The 17087-nt window shown below is 32.3% G+C and overlaps 3 protein-coding genes, 1 long non-coding RNA gene and 1 pseudogene across 4 annotated transcripts; 3 read left to right on the forward strand and 2 right to left on the reverse strand.

The window, feature by feature from the left end:
- Positions 1–1572: 1572 nt before the first annotated feature.
- LOC116779703 (repressor of RNA polymerase III transcription MAF1 homolog) lies at positions 1573–4706 on the reverse strand. Its single transcript, XM_032674102.2, is given in 6 exon segments — positions 1573–3156; positions 3237–3514; positions 3806–3926; positions 4000–4102; positions 4105–4128; positions 4131–4706. Coding segments are annotated over 6 exon segments (657 nt in total). The 5' UTR covers positions 4201–4706; the 3' UTR covers positions 1573–3095.
- A 520-nt stretch (positions 4707–5226) lies between these two features.
- LOC133319254 (uncharacterized) lies at positions 5227–5894 on the forward strand. Its single transcript, XR_009752933.1, has 3 exons — positions 5227–5400; positions 5469–5658; positions 5784–5894. It is a non-coding gene; the product is annotated as an uncharacterized LOC133319254 (long non-coding RNA).
- Positions 5895–6050: 156 nt separating this feature from the next.
- Positions 6051–8495, forward strand: LOC116765242 (ATP synthase mitochondrial F1 complex assembly factor 2). The gene is given in 4 exon segments (XM_061523356.1): positions 6051–6141; positions 6144–6242; positions 6316–6433; positions 8278–8495. Coding segments are annotated over 4 exon segments (462 nt in total). The 3' UTR covers positions 8432–8495.
- Positions 8496–9449: 954 nt separating this feature from the next.
- Positions 9450–14872, forward strand: LOC116779402 (uncharacterized; annotated as a pseudogene).
- Positions 14873–15227: 355 nt separating this feature from the next.
- LOC116779403 (small nuclear ribonucleoprotein-associated protein B) lies at positions 15228–16235 on the reverse strand. The gene is made up of 2 exons (XM_032673668.2): positions 16098–16235; positions 15228–15965 (listed from the first exon to the last, which is right to left on the reverse strand). Exons 1-2 carry the CDS (start codon positions 16098–16100, stop codon positions 15402–15404), a joined length of 567 nt encoding a protein of 188 aa, XP_032529559.1. The 5' UTR covers positions 16101–16235; the 3' UTR covers positions 15228–15401.
- Between the last annotated feature and the right edge of the window lie 852 nt (positions 16236–17087).

Genomic DNA, 17087 nt, shown 5'->3' on the forward strand with positions numbered 1-17087 from the left:
TGAAAACACCGCCATGACTGCGACCCTTTGGTATTTTGAAATATAGAATAGAAATAAACTTTGCGTGCGTCAAAAGACCGACAATATGCCTAAGATTTGCGGCGGCAGTTTTAAACAATATTTTATAGTTTGATCGAATCTGAAGTTAAAAAAATATTGGAAAGATTTCCGTCTCAATGTGGCTTGGGGATCGACATAAAAATTTCTTACTAAAAAAAAAAAATTGCTTTAACGTTTTAAATTTAATATTTTTTAAAATTCGAAATGTCGAGTCCATTTTTAAATTAATTTGAATACAATTTTTGTTTGTGTGTTAGAATTTAAGTTCTAAAAGAATACCAAAGAATACAAAATACTTTTACTGCTATTTTTCTTTACACTATTGAATTATAATAGAATATAATCTATGTCCAAAATGTCTGTGAATGTTTTTAATATATATTTAATTATTATTAATACCTTCTGTATAGATATTAGGCTGCAACGGTCTGATAGAAAGAAATTTCTGCCCAAAGGGTATTATTAATTTTGTGTTTTTTATTTAATAAAATCGAAGTATTTTGTCCTCCTTAAAAATCATTCTCAACAATACACACTTGTTTGATGCTTTTTCCCAATATCAATCCTCAAAGAGCATCAAAAAACTATCTATCTCGATGTTGTTTCTATTTTTCAAATTGTAGCAGGGTTGCTCTTTAGTCTGATTCTTAAATTTTGAAAACAAAAAGGAGTCACGTTTAGCTTGTTCCGAAATGGTGGCTTCGAAGTGGCATTATTAGTGTTGTTTTAAGCCAATAATCATACGATGGTTTAAAAGAAATTTTCGTTCCTTCCTAAATCCGGACTTTTTTATCGGACTACTTAACAAAAATTGCTTATACCTTATAAATAATATTCCTTTCTATCTACCGTTATATCCCGTTCTACCATGTGGCAAGATGATGATGATGATGAAGGTACTCATGATGCACCAATAGGCTACAATCAAAGAAAAGTCTAAACACAGTCTTCCCACTGGACGTTTCTTGGCTTTTATTTCGGTTTTAGCTGGTATGGTAAGTTCTAACTATTGCTTTGGATTTTGACGTTAGCAATATTTAGTTAGCGATATTTTATGGTCGAATTTGAGCCACTTTGGTAGGCCGTAAGAATTTTATAATATACCCAAGTCATTAGTGAGGATATCAGTAACTTTTCTAACAGTGATTCAAGAACTGACCAATACAATTATGTTCACTTTATCTGTCTGAAACATTGTTATTAACTTGCTTGGGCCTCCTAGAAAAATAATGTAATATTTCATCCTTTTTTCTAATATTCCAAACACGAAGACTCGTCCGTCACAAAACAGGTGTCAAAAATTAACTTTATAATTGAAATGTCAAGATAAGTAGACTTTAAAAATATCTAGTACATGTGAAACACGACAATACGAGTGGAAATACTTTTTGATTTAAAAACGAGTTGTTTTCTATTGTAAATACTAATTAACATGACTCATGGTTTGTATTAGCAGAGAGTAGTTAAGGGTCAGAAAAAAATTTAAAAAAGGAACGAAATAAAAGGAAAAAATATTATTATAAATTTATTTTATTTAAATTTTACGCCACAGATAAATAGGCGGATTAATAATTATCTACAATTCTCGAGAATTATTCTATTCAATATTTTACTATCTACATTTTCGTATAAGTTTTTCAATTAATTTTGTTACGATTTATATAATTTTAATGATAATTCCGAACATTTATATTCTTAATTAGGTCAAGTTATTAAACCAGGACGCGAGAATATTTCTAAAGGTATTCTAAAAACTGTTGACGAGAAAAAAATATATACCGTCTGTACATGTCCTTAAGTTTTTCATTGGACTCATTATGAACAATAGATAATTGTAGAGTGAGTGATTAAAATAATCATCACAAGCTTACCACAACTGTATACTTAATGTTACTATTTTAAGATGTATTTCTATATAAAATATCTACACATAAAATCTATTTGTGCAAAAAAATCTTGAGATCCACATTTGTGTAGACTGAAATATAATTATCTTTAGTAATATTTATGAACAAACACCACACATATATCTCATGCAATGTTTTAAAACAAATTACACAGAGCAAATAAATATATTATTATTTTTACAATTACTTTACATTACATAAGAATTTGTTTTTATAAAAAAAAAAATATTCAACAAATCTTGAAAGCTTATTTTGTTAGTGAAAGTATCTTAAGAACTATGTTAGTAAGAAAATCGTATTTCTGTATTCATCTGTTTAAATTATTGTTTAGCCTCGTTGTTGATGAAACATTATTTTCCCGCGTATTTTAAACAGATTATAAATAAAATCTTTATAGCATATCGTGTCTCCATTATTCAAAATAGCACTTTGACTTGCAAAATAGCATTATTTATATTCATTATCACTTATGACATATGACAAGTAATCCTGATTGTGTATTCAAATCACTAGAATCTTCGACTGACTTATCAATCAAAAATGACCTGGTGAAAAACGAACCAAACCGAACGAAAAAAAAATTTTTCACTTTTATATCAAAATTACGTTAAAACAACAGCTAACATCGAGTGACGTCATAACACATCAGTTGGTTCAAAAATATCTTTGTTTACATTCAGTTACTAGACTAACAGATAATTAATGTTAATGCACTTAAAATAATAGAAATATTTTTAATCTGTTTATTCATCTAATAAATCTCGCCAAAAACAATGTTGTGTTGCATAAAGATATGTTGATTTGATAAGGTGAGGAGAGACGAGAGTAGGCGCCAAATTCGACTAATTCGTTTTCTATTCTGTATATCTATATTAATTTAAAGACAATATAACTTTATAAAATATTTCATGCTAAGACCTTCTATCATTATGCAAGTTTATAAGAGCCTGTATGGACAAATATATAGATTATATATGTTTTTAGTTATTAGACAATTGTTATGTGTAATATAAACTAAATATATAAAAATAAGCAATATCAAAAATTTCATAGTAAACCTAAACACTTTAATGAATCAATAAGAAAAGGAATAAAAAAAAGAAATGATTATAAATAAAAAAAAAAAAGTCAATTGTATTCCTCATCTTCATCCATAGCAAAATCCACACCGGAATCAGCACAAACGGGGCTGCAATATGAAAATAATTAAATAAAAATAACACTAACTAATATATGATGAAAGAAATAGTCGAATAAAGTTAAACTAACCTCATTGCTCTGCAAGTCAGAAAAACTATTCTCTTCAACTTTATATTGTAAAAGAAATAATTGAATGTCCAGAGACAGCCTGGTTCACCGTAAGGATCGGTGGCTAGGTCTGGGTTATAACTGTATATGTTGCACTCGGACAGCACCACTTCTTCCTCGATGGCCGCCCATAAGGCAGGTTTTAACTGTCTCCATCTAGCTCCTCCTACGGCAGATAGAGCTGCATCTACAGCACCTTGCACCCATGTCAGGGACGGCTCCGCACTAAATTCACTGCTCTATGAACAGTGAATGGCAATATTTAAATAACTTGTGTATGGAATTAATAGGTCTCTTTTACGTTCAAAACAAAATATAGCAGCTTTATCAATACCAAAATAAATAAAAACTTCACTTAATGTTGTTTAATAATTAACAAATTATTTTTAAAGTATTTTAAGCATACATTTCACTGAAAAATAAATGTATTATTTAAAAATAATCTAAAAAAAACAAGTGATAGAAGATAAACAAATATCAAATTTTGTAAACAAATGATAAGAGTTTATAAATGTTAAAAGGACATTAACCTTGGCCATAGAAAAGTCATAATCAGGGAAAGCAGCATTCAATGTAGCAATGAGATAAAATAATGTCTTCCGAGAGATGGTGTCACAGAGTATACCCTCCTCATCACCAGATAGACTCCGACTGCAAAATATAAAAAACTCAGTATAAGGAAATCATTAGTCAAAATTGTTTTCAGTGTATTTTACAAATGTACCTATAAGACACACACTCCGGAGGCGATAAGGCCTGGAGATTATTGGAGGTTTCTCCATCTGCAGTGAACCTTTTGTAGAAAGCTTTCTCACCTCCAGCCATTTACAGCTGTAGCTTTCTACTCGGCCTGAACTGCACTGTCTCCGTTCAGAATAGACAGGGCACTGCTCAGCGCCTCCAGGCGACCATCTAAGAGTTTCATATTTATATATGTTCTCGTCTCTACCCGCTACAATTTATTGCCAACAACGTAAATCTTATATTCATGCACGGAGCACTACTTCTTACATAGCAGAGGGGTGTATAAATATCCTTTTCTTTTGGAGTGGAGAAGTTTTACACTCGGAATCAGGTTCGTCTTCTGTTCTTCCGCGCCGATGAAATGCGGGAACATCACAAATAAGAAAAAGAATTGAGGTTTGTAAATGGCTGTAATAGCCCGCAATTTATTTTTAACTTTGTTTGGCTTGAATAACAATGGCGCGTCACTACACTTGCAGTCCTAGAAAGGGCAAAAACACTAGATCTCTCTTAGAGCTCAAAATCCATAGAATACATTATTAAATGTTATAATAATAGATGCACACAAATAATTTCAAATAAAGCAAAAAAACTTTTCAGTGTTCGATAACAAATTATCTAACAAATAAGAACTACTAACTAGCACAAACACAAGACAAAATCACTTAACACAGTAAATCCCAAACCAATGTTGCTATAATCAAAACATATATTTTTTGATCACGCTTTTTAATTTATTATTGCAACACTTTTTATAATAGGTAATAGTTATATTATTATGTTTATGTTTTCCAACACTCATAATTAAAAAAGTCATAATATTGTTTTTAATTAAGTACATGTCTGGGTTCAAATAAATAAATGTTGTCTTACCCCATTATTAATAATATACCCTGACCATTAAATTTTGAGTATTTTTTGTAGTTTGTTTAAAGTTCTTTTGTCCGGTTTGTGCGTAAATTCAGTAAATGTAATGTTTGAAAACTTAAACTTTGTTTAGTTTACTTTACTTAATTTACTATAGAGTATCTAAATTGCTTAGATTCTCATTTATGTATGTTTGTGTTGTTTTGGTTCGTGTATAAATGTAATTTAAATTATAAATACCTTATTTTTATTTATAGCACACTGCTTTTTGTTGACAAAATTCGCGGTACCTATTCTCAATTTCAATGTGAATGAAGCCATAACATAATAAATAAAAAAAGTCATAGTTATCAGTTATGTCAATTTAAATATTGTCAATATAATATCTGCTCCATTTTACCTACTTTTTTACTTAAATAATATAGAATATCTTTTAAAAAAATGTTCAGCAACAAAATTGTGAAACAGTTTATCGATAAACAATACCTGACATGGTCTAGATATCAGAAATATGGTAGATGTTTGTACAGAACTAATATAATAAATTAGCTAAGTGTCCTATAACCTAAGCTATATTTTTAGCAACTCACAAACGTTTCTACAGGCGAACAGATATCGTTCAAAATGAAAGCATTGGGAAGTAATCTAGACCATCGGCGCCTAAAACTCCAAATGGTCGCGTCTTTACCGTAAACACAGAACCACTGCACGGGCAGTAGCTGTTGAATGGGACGCACAACACGAATGTATTACACGGCCTACTATGCATCTCGTATGTAATAGTCCTTCTTAAGGGTGATTTACAACCACTTCAAATTTATGACAACTTACTAAGAAATAATCATTATTATGAAAATTCATCTTCTATATTGTACATCTGTATGTTATCTATTTCAGACTGCACTGTGTAATACAGCTATTGACAATCCAGGGAAGTTAAATTGCCATGATATTACAAGTTACTTGTTAGACTTCATTGCAACGACACATTACTTTTTATTCAGAGGTTAGTAATTTTTTTTCAATAAACAAAACAAGTAGGTTCTTTAAGAATATAGGGAAAAAATTTTAGTATATGTAAAATATTTTAAGATTACATATATAGTGTGACATATTAATAAAAAAATAATAGTGAATGAGGGTTATGGGAGTTTAATAATAATGATGTATTCTATATTAGGAAGAAGAATAAGGAAATTGCAAGAAAAAAAATGGGAACCAGTACTGGAATGGTTTTGTAAGAGATTTGGAGTAACACAGAGGTGTCTAAGGATCTGGAACTTCCACCCATACGAGCTGAGACCAGAGCAGTACTAGCTCGACACTTCCTATCCTATGACTTTCCTTCCTTAACAGGTTCGAATTATTATCTTTTTATTATTGGCAATTATTTTTTGATTGTTGCAACATTGTTTTATCCCTTGTACAGCATTAAACTTTGGTGTTGAAGCCTTGAAGTCACCAATTCTTATGCTGGCTTGTGTTGAAAGGCACTTGGAACCCAAAGATGTGGTGATGCTTGCTAGATTAGAAGAGGAATACCAGGTGAGTACATAGTGATATTATAAAAAAGATAATAAGAATCAACTGAGACAAAAATTACATGAAATAATTTATAGGAAGTGTAAAGATAGAAGATTTGTGTTCATTGTCACCTTTAGTAAATGGTCATCCACAGTAATATGACCATTGTTCTAATAACTTTTTTAAGACTTTTGGCAGAATGTTATGTGTTCATTATCCATATTTAAGTATGTTACAAGGAAAAGGAAAAGAATTTTAAACCTGAACTGTGCATCAATATTTGCTATAGTAAAAAACATGTTCATGTAAGCTAATATTATGGTTACAAGTAAAATTAATAATAAGTTGGGCCTACTTTTTCTTATATGAAGTCATAGCTGTTTGCCCTTTGAGTATTAGAAAGTTTTGAAGAGGACTACTGAATACTTGAAGATTTTATCACCACTTTTTTTTCAGTTTCATTTAAATATGGCCATAACGAAATGAACCTGCCAACCTTTCTTATCCTAAGCATTCCTTAATTCAACTAAATATATCAGTTTTACACAAACAAAACATAAACATCAAGGTTATAAAAATATGTAGAATTTATCATTATGTTGGTTTGTTTGGGTAAATTTATAAACCCCGTCGCAAAAAGATAGGTGTTATAAGATTGGATGTCGATGTTTTTGTGTATGTTTGTCTGTGCCATAGTAGTTCTTAAACAGATTGATCGATTTTCATGCGTTTTTTTTTAATGGCAGTTCCTTTGCGGTAGTTCTTTATTGGTTAATATTTGTCCAGCGGTGGTGTACTCTCTGTAGCTTTCCAGAATAATGTAAGGCAGTTTTGGTATGGGATTATTTGATTGGGCGCTTCGCTCTTGACAGTGTTATCCGTAAATGACAATATTGATTTTTTTTTAATGTTTTTATTATTCTAGTTAACTATATCTCAATAAAATAAATACTACATTAATTGGTATTTAATCATAAATAAGAAGGTTTTTAAACCCAATCATTGATAATATTTATTGTATTTTATTCCTTGCGAGTATGTTTCCAGCAATTATTAAAGTTGTATCAAAATTGATTATATTTTGCAAAATGTTGATGTTGCAGGTAAATAATTGGTTGATGTTAAAAGCTTCTAGCAATGAGACCAATAATGTTAATTTTTTTTCACCTTTGTAATCAGATTTGAATACTTTGCATCAATATTCACTTAAAATAAAAATTTATCCTTAAATTTATCACAATCAAATTCAAGTCCTTATTGCAATTCATTTTGCAAAGTCAAAAAAAGTCCCGCCTTATTTATGTACGTATTTTTATATATTATAGTTTCGCAACAAATATCATCCTTCTATCTGTGACTCGCGTGGAACTCGATGGACCTCGAATTATAAAAACAAGTAACAAAAGACTGTTAAAGACGAAACAGGTGACGAAAACCAACGATTATGAATGAGTCACGGAGACCAGAACAAAATTATACAAGACTAAATTTGTAAAATATTAAAAATAAGTAATCAATTCAATGTTAATAATTAGACGTCAGAACCGCCTGTCAAAATATAGCCATACTTTTTTTTTTCGTATTTGGGAAATGTCATCCTTAGAGTACATTAATTTCAGCCTAATACTTTTATTTCAATGGGACGATAGGTAAATTAGATAATCTATTGAAGTTTGAATTACTAATAAACAGTTTCAATGAATGCCGATTAGTTTGTATTTATTAATGAATATTAAACATTAACTCATTATATAACTGACGTCTTATAAAATTTTGTTAATTGATTAAACTGGTGCTAAGAATTCGGAAAACATAATTTTATTGAATTTGTTGAAGGCTATTCAATATTGGTCATAAATCGTGTAGGGTCTCGATGGGGCCGCGTGCCGTGGGCTCACGAGCTGAACCAGGCTGAGCTGACTGCGCGAGTCTCCGCCTCATTGTTAGTCTACACGCTAACTCCGAGCGCCACTCCGCTGCACAGAAGAATAAAGAAGACAAACGATAGCCATGAACATTGAAACCTAAATTAGAATTACTTAATGTTTCTGTAAAATAAGCTGATATATTGTTATCCCTAACAAACTTTGTTTTCTTCTTCCTCGAATATTTGTTTGGTGTACAAATAAAAACAATGAAACAGACGCTATAATTATCGCAGACAAGAAAGGAAGTCGTCCATTCCGTACAATTGTAAGACTCGGGACTCGAGGAGATGTGGGCAAATATTACGTTCACAGAAGAATCTTTACAGTGTAGGTATCTGTTACGTAATAATATTATTTATATAAGTTATTTATATTTTATTTTGCATATAGAAAATAATTGGTTATTGTAATGGTTTTGTTACATTATTCGATATTACTAATATATAGCAGATGAGAGGTATCCTAATTTAAGTGAGGTCAGACGAAAGAGGATAAATAGAAATAGCAAAATCTGTATCGCGAAGTTGCGCTAATATAGCTGGCGGGCGGTGGTCATTGAGTGGCGCTGCGCACGCGCAGGCGTTCGCTAGTGACTACGCTACTGCGCGATCCTGCTTTGTGATCTGTCGCATACATTAATGTACATAAATGCAATAATTCGTTTCGTATTTCATATATTTATAGATATTTATCAATATTGTATCGGTGTAGTCTGTGTTCAGTGACGTTATGCCTAATCATGATCGCGTATTAAATGGAGGTTAATGTGTGCTAGTAAATTTTACGATCGTCGGGTATACTCATCGTTACTACAGTGTGTAAGTATCAAAATAATGGATTATGAGCACCTGAAAAATTCAAAATCATAAAAGTTTGATGTAATGTTATTTGTTTAATTCACTTATTTTTTTTTTATATATGTACCTGAATAATTTTATCATTATAATAATACATTATATTCTTCTGAACTTTTAAAGTCATAAATAAAGATAAGTTAAATTTCATCTGTGATTTGCCTGAAAATCCTTACAAAAGTTGAACATATATTTCCATAGCCATGATAAATATTAGAGATTTAACTACATAAATAATATGTCAATGTTCCAGGGTGATGAACGACGAAATTGAGGAGGAGGCACCTCGCCCCCGGCCCCTTTCCGGTGGCATTGGGACCCTGTCTCATGGCTACGACGCACTGATAGGTCATTTTCAAGTGAAAGTATCAGCAGCGTTGGTTCCGATAGAACTGTTGCCAGTTTCGATTTCCTAGCTCCAATACACTATAAAGATATCCAGGTATATTATTACCTCAGATTCCAGAGACTGAAACATATAAGAAAAGGTTGAATGAACGAAACTTGCGAAGGAAATACGACCGTGATATAACTTTGCGACGTAAGTACGGCTTATTCAGAGAAGAGGTCGCCAGTTTCGACGGCTTCAGCTTACCTTCTAAAAGACTACAAAGAGTTTCACCAACTGGAAGGGATAGACGAGCCACCAGTGAATCTTCCATCGCAGAGTCCGTACGTTCCTGGTAAGCGACGGGCCCCACTAACACCACAAACCGTAGTTTCAAACACTTTACCTCGTAGTATAAAAGAAAAGGCAAGCACTAGGCCGCCGTAAAATTTTCCGACGAAAATATGGAAAGCAACAATATCGATAAGAATATGTTAAGAGAATCTAAATCCACGAACACTAAATATATAGTCACAAGTCATCCTGAATCAGCAATGCAACCAGAAAATGATTTGAAAAGTACACAACCTAAGGAGGTCAAGTTACGCAGCGAGAGGAGTTTTCTAAAACAATTTTTGATAACCGGGAAAAGGAACTCGGCGATTGATACAAGCCATGTGAAAACTGGCCAAGTATAAGTGAACTTGATAAACAAGCAGCAGAGATAATAGCTACAAATAAGTTTCTCCATGGCGAGAGCAGTGGGCAAAGGATGATAACTTTCTAAATGCCGATCCCAACATCGTCCAATGAGAAGAAATGGATATGTAAATTGTGTTATAGAAAATATGACGCCTCCATTGTTTGTGCGTATACTGTATTACAAGTAATAAAAATAAAAAAATAGCTTCCAATATATACACACAGACAGATGTTAAAGCGATGTCTAGCAAAGACAGCGAAATGACGAGAAGAAGAAGTTAAAGGAAATGTTAAAAGAAATGAAAGATTCCTTGCCCAAGAGACCAAAGCAAACGTTAATAATGAAAAACTAATATTTCTTCAACAGAAACACCTACCCTACGAATTGGGTCGGCCATAGAAAATATTGGTGTAACGCTGAACAGTCAACAAATTCCAGGTTCACAATCAAGACAAAAAGTCATGAAAGTAGAACATGCAATAGATTTTGAATTTACCGTCAGAACCATCTACCTCCGATCGACACACTCACATTTTTGTTGGTAACAGTTCTAAAGTCACAAATCAATTCAGGAATCCTGAGGGAAGTATTAATCACGGTTTCATTGTGACGATGTAAAAATGGGAATATCAAATTCTAGAAAAATATAATTTTCTTCTGGGCGCGATCAAAGCCAACAATAATTTAATCAAAAAACAACAATCCGATGGTTGTTGGGTGAGACGAGTAAAAATAGTGTAATAATTGACAAAAAAACAATGGTTTACAATAATGAAGATAAGACTAAAACAACAATAAGTCAACAACCACAAAGTTCAGGGTTACAAATCATTAAAATAAATAAAAAGTCAGACGTGCCACTCAAAGGAAACCGGACTGATGTAGAGATTGTTAACACTGATAATAAGTCGAAATCAACAAAAATTTTAAAAATCAATCAATCTTCAAACGTACAATCTAAAAGCTGTATCAAAGACGAACCTAAAAGTCGCAATGCAACAACGGAGCAGAGCATAGAACAGTCGAATAAAAAAAAAATTATATTAAAGGAAACAAAAATGGAAAGTGTACGACTTGGTGATGTCATATCATCAGAAAAATCCGTGTAAACGATACGAACAAAACCGTGCTGATAGTAAATTGAACACGCCACTAGGATATCATCATTATTACATCTTTATACTGTCCAAAAACTGAGGTTTCAAATAATAAAATTGAAACCGAGATCTTACAGACAAAACCTGATAGTAGTGGTAAAAACGGTGACGTAAATAATGCTATCTTATCATCTAATAGTTCTGCTGCAAGTACTTCCAAGAAATCCAATCAAGTCCATGGAGCTAGCACTTCTAAGCAACTTGAAAATGATTTGCCGTCTAATAATCAACTAAACACTGAAACTTCGGCTACAAAATCAAACACCAATATAGATTATTTGAATCTTCATGCAAAACGTAGGGACCTAATAAATCAATTAGAATCAGCCATTTCTAAAGGTGACGAAAAAACCGCAGCTGATGCGGCGGCGAATCTCGCTAAGCTGAAATTGTCTTGCTCTGTTTTATCATTTTCTTCTCAAATAGTTGGATTAGTCAAAAATACACCAAATGACGCTAACAAAATTGAAAAAGTTGCTCAAGATGGCAACATTAACGCAGTAAAAATAAACGGCTCTAAGGAAGTTGAAAAACAACACCGTGAACAATTGACAATTACTGGATCGGCAGTTCTAAACAATCTCCAACCGTCAACATCTAAGGGAGACTCAGTCGAAGATATGGTTCAGTAAGTAGCTGGAAAATTTACATTGATACGAATTATAGATGCATGTTTAGTAATTTTTTTTACAGGATTGCGAATTGTAACAAAACTTAATATGCATTAAATCTATTACGAAATAAATAAATATTTGGAATTTAGTGGCTATAATTGCGATTATGTACAGCTTGAGCTTTGGACTTATTTTAAAAGAAATTGTGAATTGGTTACAGGATTGAAATATGGGTGGAAGATAAAGAGGCCGCTAGGGGTCCTATACGTATGAAAGTTAAAAGGAAAGCCGTGATGGGGGATTTGAAGCGACAAGCTGACGCAGTACTCGGTCTTGAAATACGTTTACAGCGGTGGATTATTGGCAAAAACCTGTGCACTAACGACGATACACCCCTCCTCACCCTGGCAGGTCCTGATTTCAAGGCGCCTTTCTATTTGTGTTTAGTTGAACCTGGTAAGTTCGATATAAATTGGTAGTTTAGTAATAATCAGTCAAAACTCAAAATATATTGTAAAATCGATAGGTTAAATTCAAAATCTGTTCCGTCAGTAATTATGAAGGGTAATTTATTTTCTAGGTACTAATAAGGATGATACCAGTAAAGTCAGTGAAATTTCTAATGACGATAATAAAAATGTTCCAAATAAAAAAAACAATAAGGAAACGGGTGACGTTTACTCGGAGTTAATAAAATTGGAACAGCAAGCACTCGTGCCAAATACCGAAGACTTTGAATGTGGCGTGTGTATAGAGCAATGTCCGATGGGAAACGGTGCGGTCCTACGGGAATGCATACATACATTCTGCAGGGAATGTCTGTCGGATGTCGTACGACACTCCCAAGAGGCGACCGTTTCATGTCCAGCTATAGGCTGTCCTGGGACGTTGCAAGAAAGAGAAATACGCGCCCTCCTAACTCCCGAGGAATATGACCGTTGGTTAGCGAGGAGTCTCAGCACTGTGGAAAGTGGAACTCGCAATACGTTTCACTGCCGCACTCGCGATTGCACCGGCTGGGCGTTTTGCGAGCCTGGTGTTAGGAGATTTCCTTGTCCTGTTTGTAAACATGTGAACTGTCTTCCTTGTAAGGTAACTTCTTATTAAATTACTTGACATCTAATTTTCGAAATAATAATTAAGCTTTTAATGTCATAGTTTTAGATCGTAAACATTTTTAAAACCTTTAAATGAAACTAATATTTTTCGGATAAACTACGCGTGATTTATTTTTGTAAAAAACTACATACTCCCGACGTTGCGGTTATTTTTCAGCAACCGTGATCACGGTTGCTGAAACGTCGGCATTATATAGTTTTTTACAAAACTAAATCACGCGTAGTTTATCCGAAAAATACTAGTTTCATTTAAATGAATAAAACTCGCGAAAATCTTAGATCTCATTTTTAAAACCGTTTTGGACCCATATACAATTTTCCCTCTTACTGTTTAAATAGACTAGAAAGGTTCATCATAACCGCTAATTATAACTACAACTCTTCAGCTTTGATAATTTTCTGAACAATTTTTAATCTCTCGTCTATTACTGTTTTTCTGTATTAAGTTTAAACAAATACACTTTCAATTACCAATGTAAGACTTGCCTACATGAGCGAACTCAATTTTTTTTTTTTTTGTTTCTATTTCTCTTTTCGTTTATGGGATTTTCTATTTATTGCTGTAAAAAGGACATATAATTTGTTTTTTTTTTTTAATTATTATTTCAGGCTGTTCACGAAAACGAAACATGCGAGACATATCAAGCAAGATTAAGTAGGGCTGCTACAGTGACAGATTCAAACCAAACAGACGAGGGCACGCGGGCTCTGCTAGACTCACTGATCGCGAAAGGCGAAGCACTGGAATGTCCTGAATGCAGCGCAATTATAACCAAGAAATGGGGATGTGACTGGATTAAATGCTCATCATGCAAGACGGAGATATGTTGGGTGACGAAGGGTCGTCGTTGGGGACCGGCTGGTAAAGGTGATACAAGCGACGGTTGCAAATGTGGTGTAAACGGTAAAAGGTGCCATCCTTTGTGCGGCTACTGTCATTAGAATGTCATCATAAGTTTATTTATTTAGTATTAGAATTCATGTTCGTGAAGATTGGATTTTCAACTACATATTATAATTTTATTATAACCAATTGAAGCAAATCTGTAATAAGTATATATTTTTTTTCTTAATCTGCCAAGAAACAATGAATACTCAGTGTTTCATAATTATTTTCTATATTAAATCCTATTTAAGTGTAGTTCTGATGTAAGATGATGTTTTTTAAGCATATAAACTTATAAGTTAGATATAGATTTGTACTATTCACAGATATTCTATAAAATTAGATTGTACTCTCGATTGTCCCATTGTCAGGCCGAGCTTGTCGCAGCAATGAAACTAATTAAATTGTTTGAAACTGAACCTATCAGTACCATTTCTTCTGCACAAGAAATATTTTTTATGGTAAAAAGGATTTTAAAATTTAGATATAACTGCAAGGATTCTATATTAGTGTTTTAATTCTCCAGTTTTCATTAAATATTACTAAATTAAACGTTCAACATAATTTGTTGAATGTTATATTTAGGGAGATAAGTTATCAATCTCTTAGATAAAGTTCACTGAAACTTTTTGTCCAAACCTAAATTAGTATTGACAATGTGATTACTACTTGACAAAGATTAATTAATGGTTCTTGGCCAATGTCTAAAATTACATAGTTTTTTTTATTACACAAATTAATGCCTTTCTATAATGTTTTACAACTCTGATTACTTTAAACAAATCTGCTGTCTTATTTCTATGCATTTGTTATCAATTGTATGTCATACATTTTATAGTATTCTAAACAATAAAGTAGGAAAAAATGCAAAGAATTTTCAATTATATCCTAAAAGAGAGATGATCTGAATATCAAAATTGTATTAAGAATTATTTTGAAATTATCATTCACAAAATCTTTTGTTACCCCTAAGTATTGTAAGTGTATTATCTTCCCTATCCTTTTATCAACATAGGTGCAATAAAGTCCATCACCCACTGTTCCTAACAAAATTATGGTTCTATTATTGTCTATACTAACAAAAATTTACAAAAATATATCCAAATACTTTAGTTGTTACATCAATAATTTTCCCTTCTTTATGCTGATTAATTGTGTCTCTATATATTTTTATTACACCAACTTAATAATCTCATATTAGTGTAAATACAATGCAAAAGAAAACAACATTGTGAATTCTTACTCTATAATTTATCAAAATAGTTCTTCGATACATACCTATAACCTATAGTATAATGACAACAGACAAGTAATACACAAATCTCTGCTGTTGGTTACAATATCAGGTCAATTCCTTAGCACTTTGGGACTCAATGCAAAACACATCACTGAACACAAAACACTTAGTATCGACGCATGCCAGGTGGGCCACCTCTGCCTGGGCCACCTCGGCCCATACCTGGAGGTGCTCCCATCATACCAGGTGGAGGTCCACCCATCATTGGACCGCCTCGCATCTGTGGAGGCGCCGATAACTGTCCCCTAGGTCCCGGAGCCATATGCTGCTGTGAAGGCCCTCCAACACCTCTTACCGGGCCCTGTAAGCCAGGCGGAGCACCTCCAATACCCGCGCCTCGACCAGCCGCCCTGCCAACCCCTGGGCCTCCCATAGCACCAGGCAGCGGGACGCGAGGCAAGCCTTCTTCCGGAGGGGGAGGTCCTTCTATAGTGAGGGACACTATGTTTTCACCTCTTAGCAAAACAAAACCGAGTGTCCTCTTTTCTTCTCTATCAACGGTTTTGGTATTTTTGGACTTGATTTTTCTGAACTCCTCACAGTCACCCAATATTAAATTCATATGTTTATCGAAAGCTTTAAATGTTCCAATAAATGTTCTCGAGTCCTGCAATATTACCCTGACTCGATAGTTTATGTGCTGTTGCATCTTATTATTCTTGCCGATCGTCTGTAAACAAAATATTTTTTTATATTGTAAAGATTACAATTTATTTTTAAAGCATTCATTCTTTTAAACATTAAAATAATACGATCTTACTATATATACAGAACTTTAAATTGAATAAAAAATATAACTTACCATTTTTGATATCTGATTAAAACAATATTTAAGGATAAAAAATTAACAACGGTCCTCTAGCGGGAAATTAAATACATTTATAACAGACGCTATCCGCCATTGATGTTTGACGTTTATCTGTCATGAAACCGGCGTTCAAAACCAAACTTCAACATTACAGATTATAAAAAGATATAGGTAATATCTATAACAAAATATTTGTATTATAGGTGTAGTTTTATGCAATTTTGCTTCATATATTATAGATTATGGTGTGATATATATCATAGTTTTTAAATTTGAGCATTCACCTCATATTTAAAAATATATATTAGTTTTTTTTTAAATTTAATATATACTTAATTACTTTATCTAACTAAGCATCCTTGTATGTACTAGGTACGGTACGATAAAAAATACGAATAAGTACCACATAAATTCTTATTAAATCTATACTAATTTCTTTGCTAGTACATTTAATACTCGATTTGTATTCGATCCTTGCAACTGGTTGTACTTCCCAGAGTTTCTCAAAAACACTTGATCCTTTTTTGATATTATTATCTGTTATAAGAACGATTTTGAAATGGAATATTTGAATTATAAAATAATTCTGAGATCTGTTTTAATCTTTTGTAATTATAATTATCGAGAAGGACTAGGTAACGAAAAAAAAGGACGTTCGAATATATTATCCATGAGTTTTGACGGAAAAAGTAGAAAATTACAGATTTGCATTGTAAAAAAATTACTGAATATTTTATATGAGTAGCGTTTTTTTATTTTGTCAATCTTAAAAACAATTAGGTATGTAGTTTATGATACATTTATTTTATTAAAAAGGATTTAAAATAATATATACATTTTAAATATATTTCAGAATTTTCTGTCTCAATCAATTTAATTTGTTTATAAACCATTTTTAAAAGTAAAATAATTGCAGTGCGAATATATTATTTTCTTATGTCTTATTTTTTTTTTATTTAAAGAATTGTATTTAAAGTCTAGTTT

The sequence above is a fragment of the Danaus plexippus genome, chromosome 2 (assembly GCF_018135715.1).
Source record: "Danaus plexippus chromosome 2, MEX_DaPlex, whole genome shotgun sequence".
Lineage (NCBI taxonomy): Eukaryota > Metazoa > Arthropoda > Insecta > Lepidoptera > Nymphalidae > Danaus > Danaus plexippus.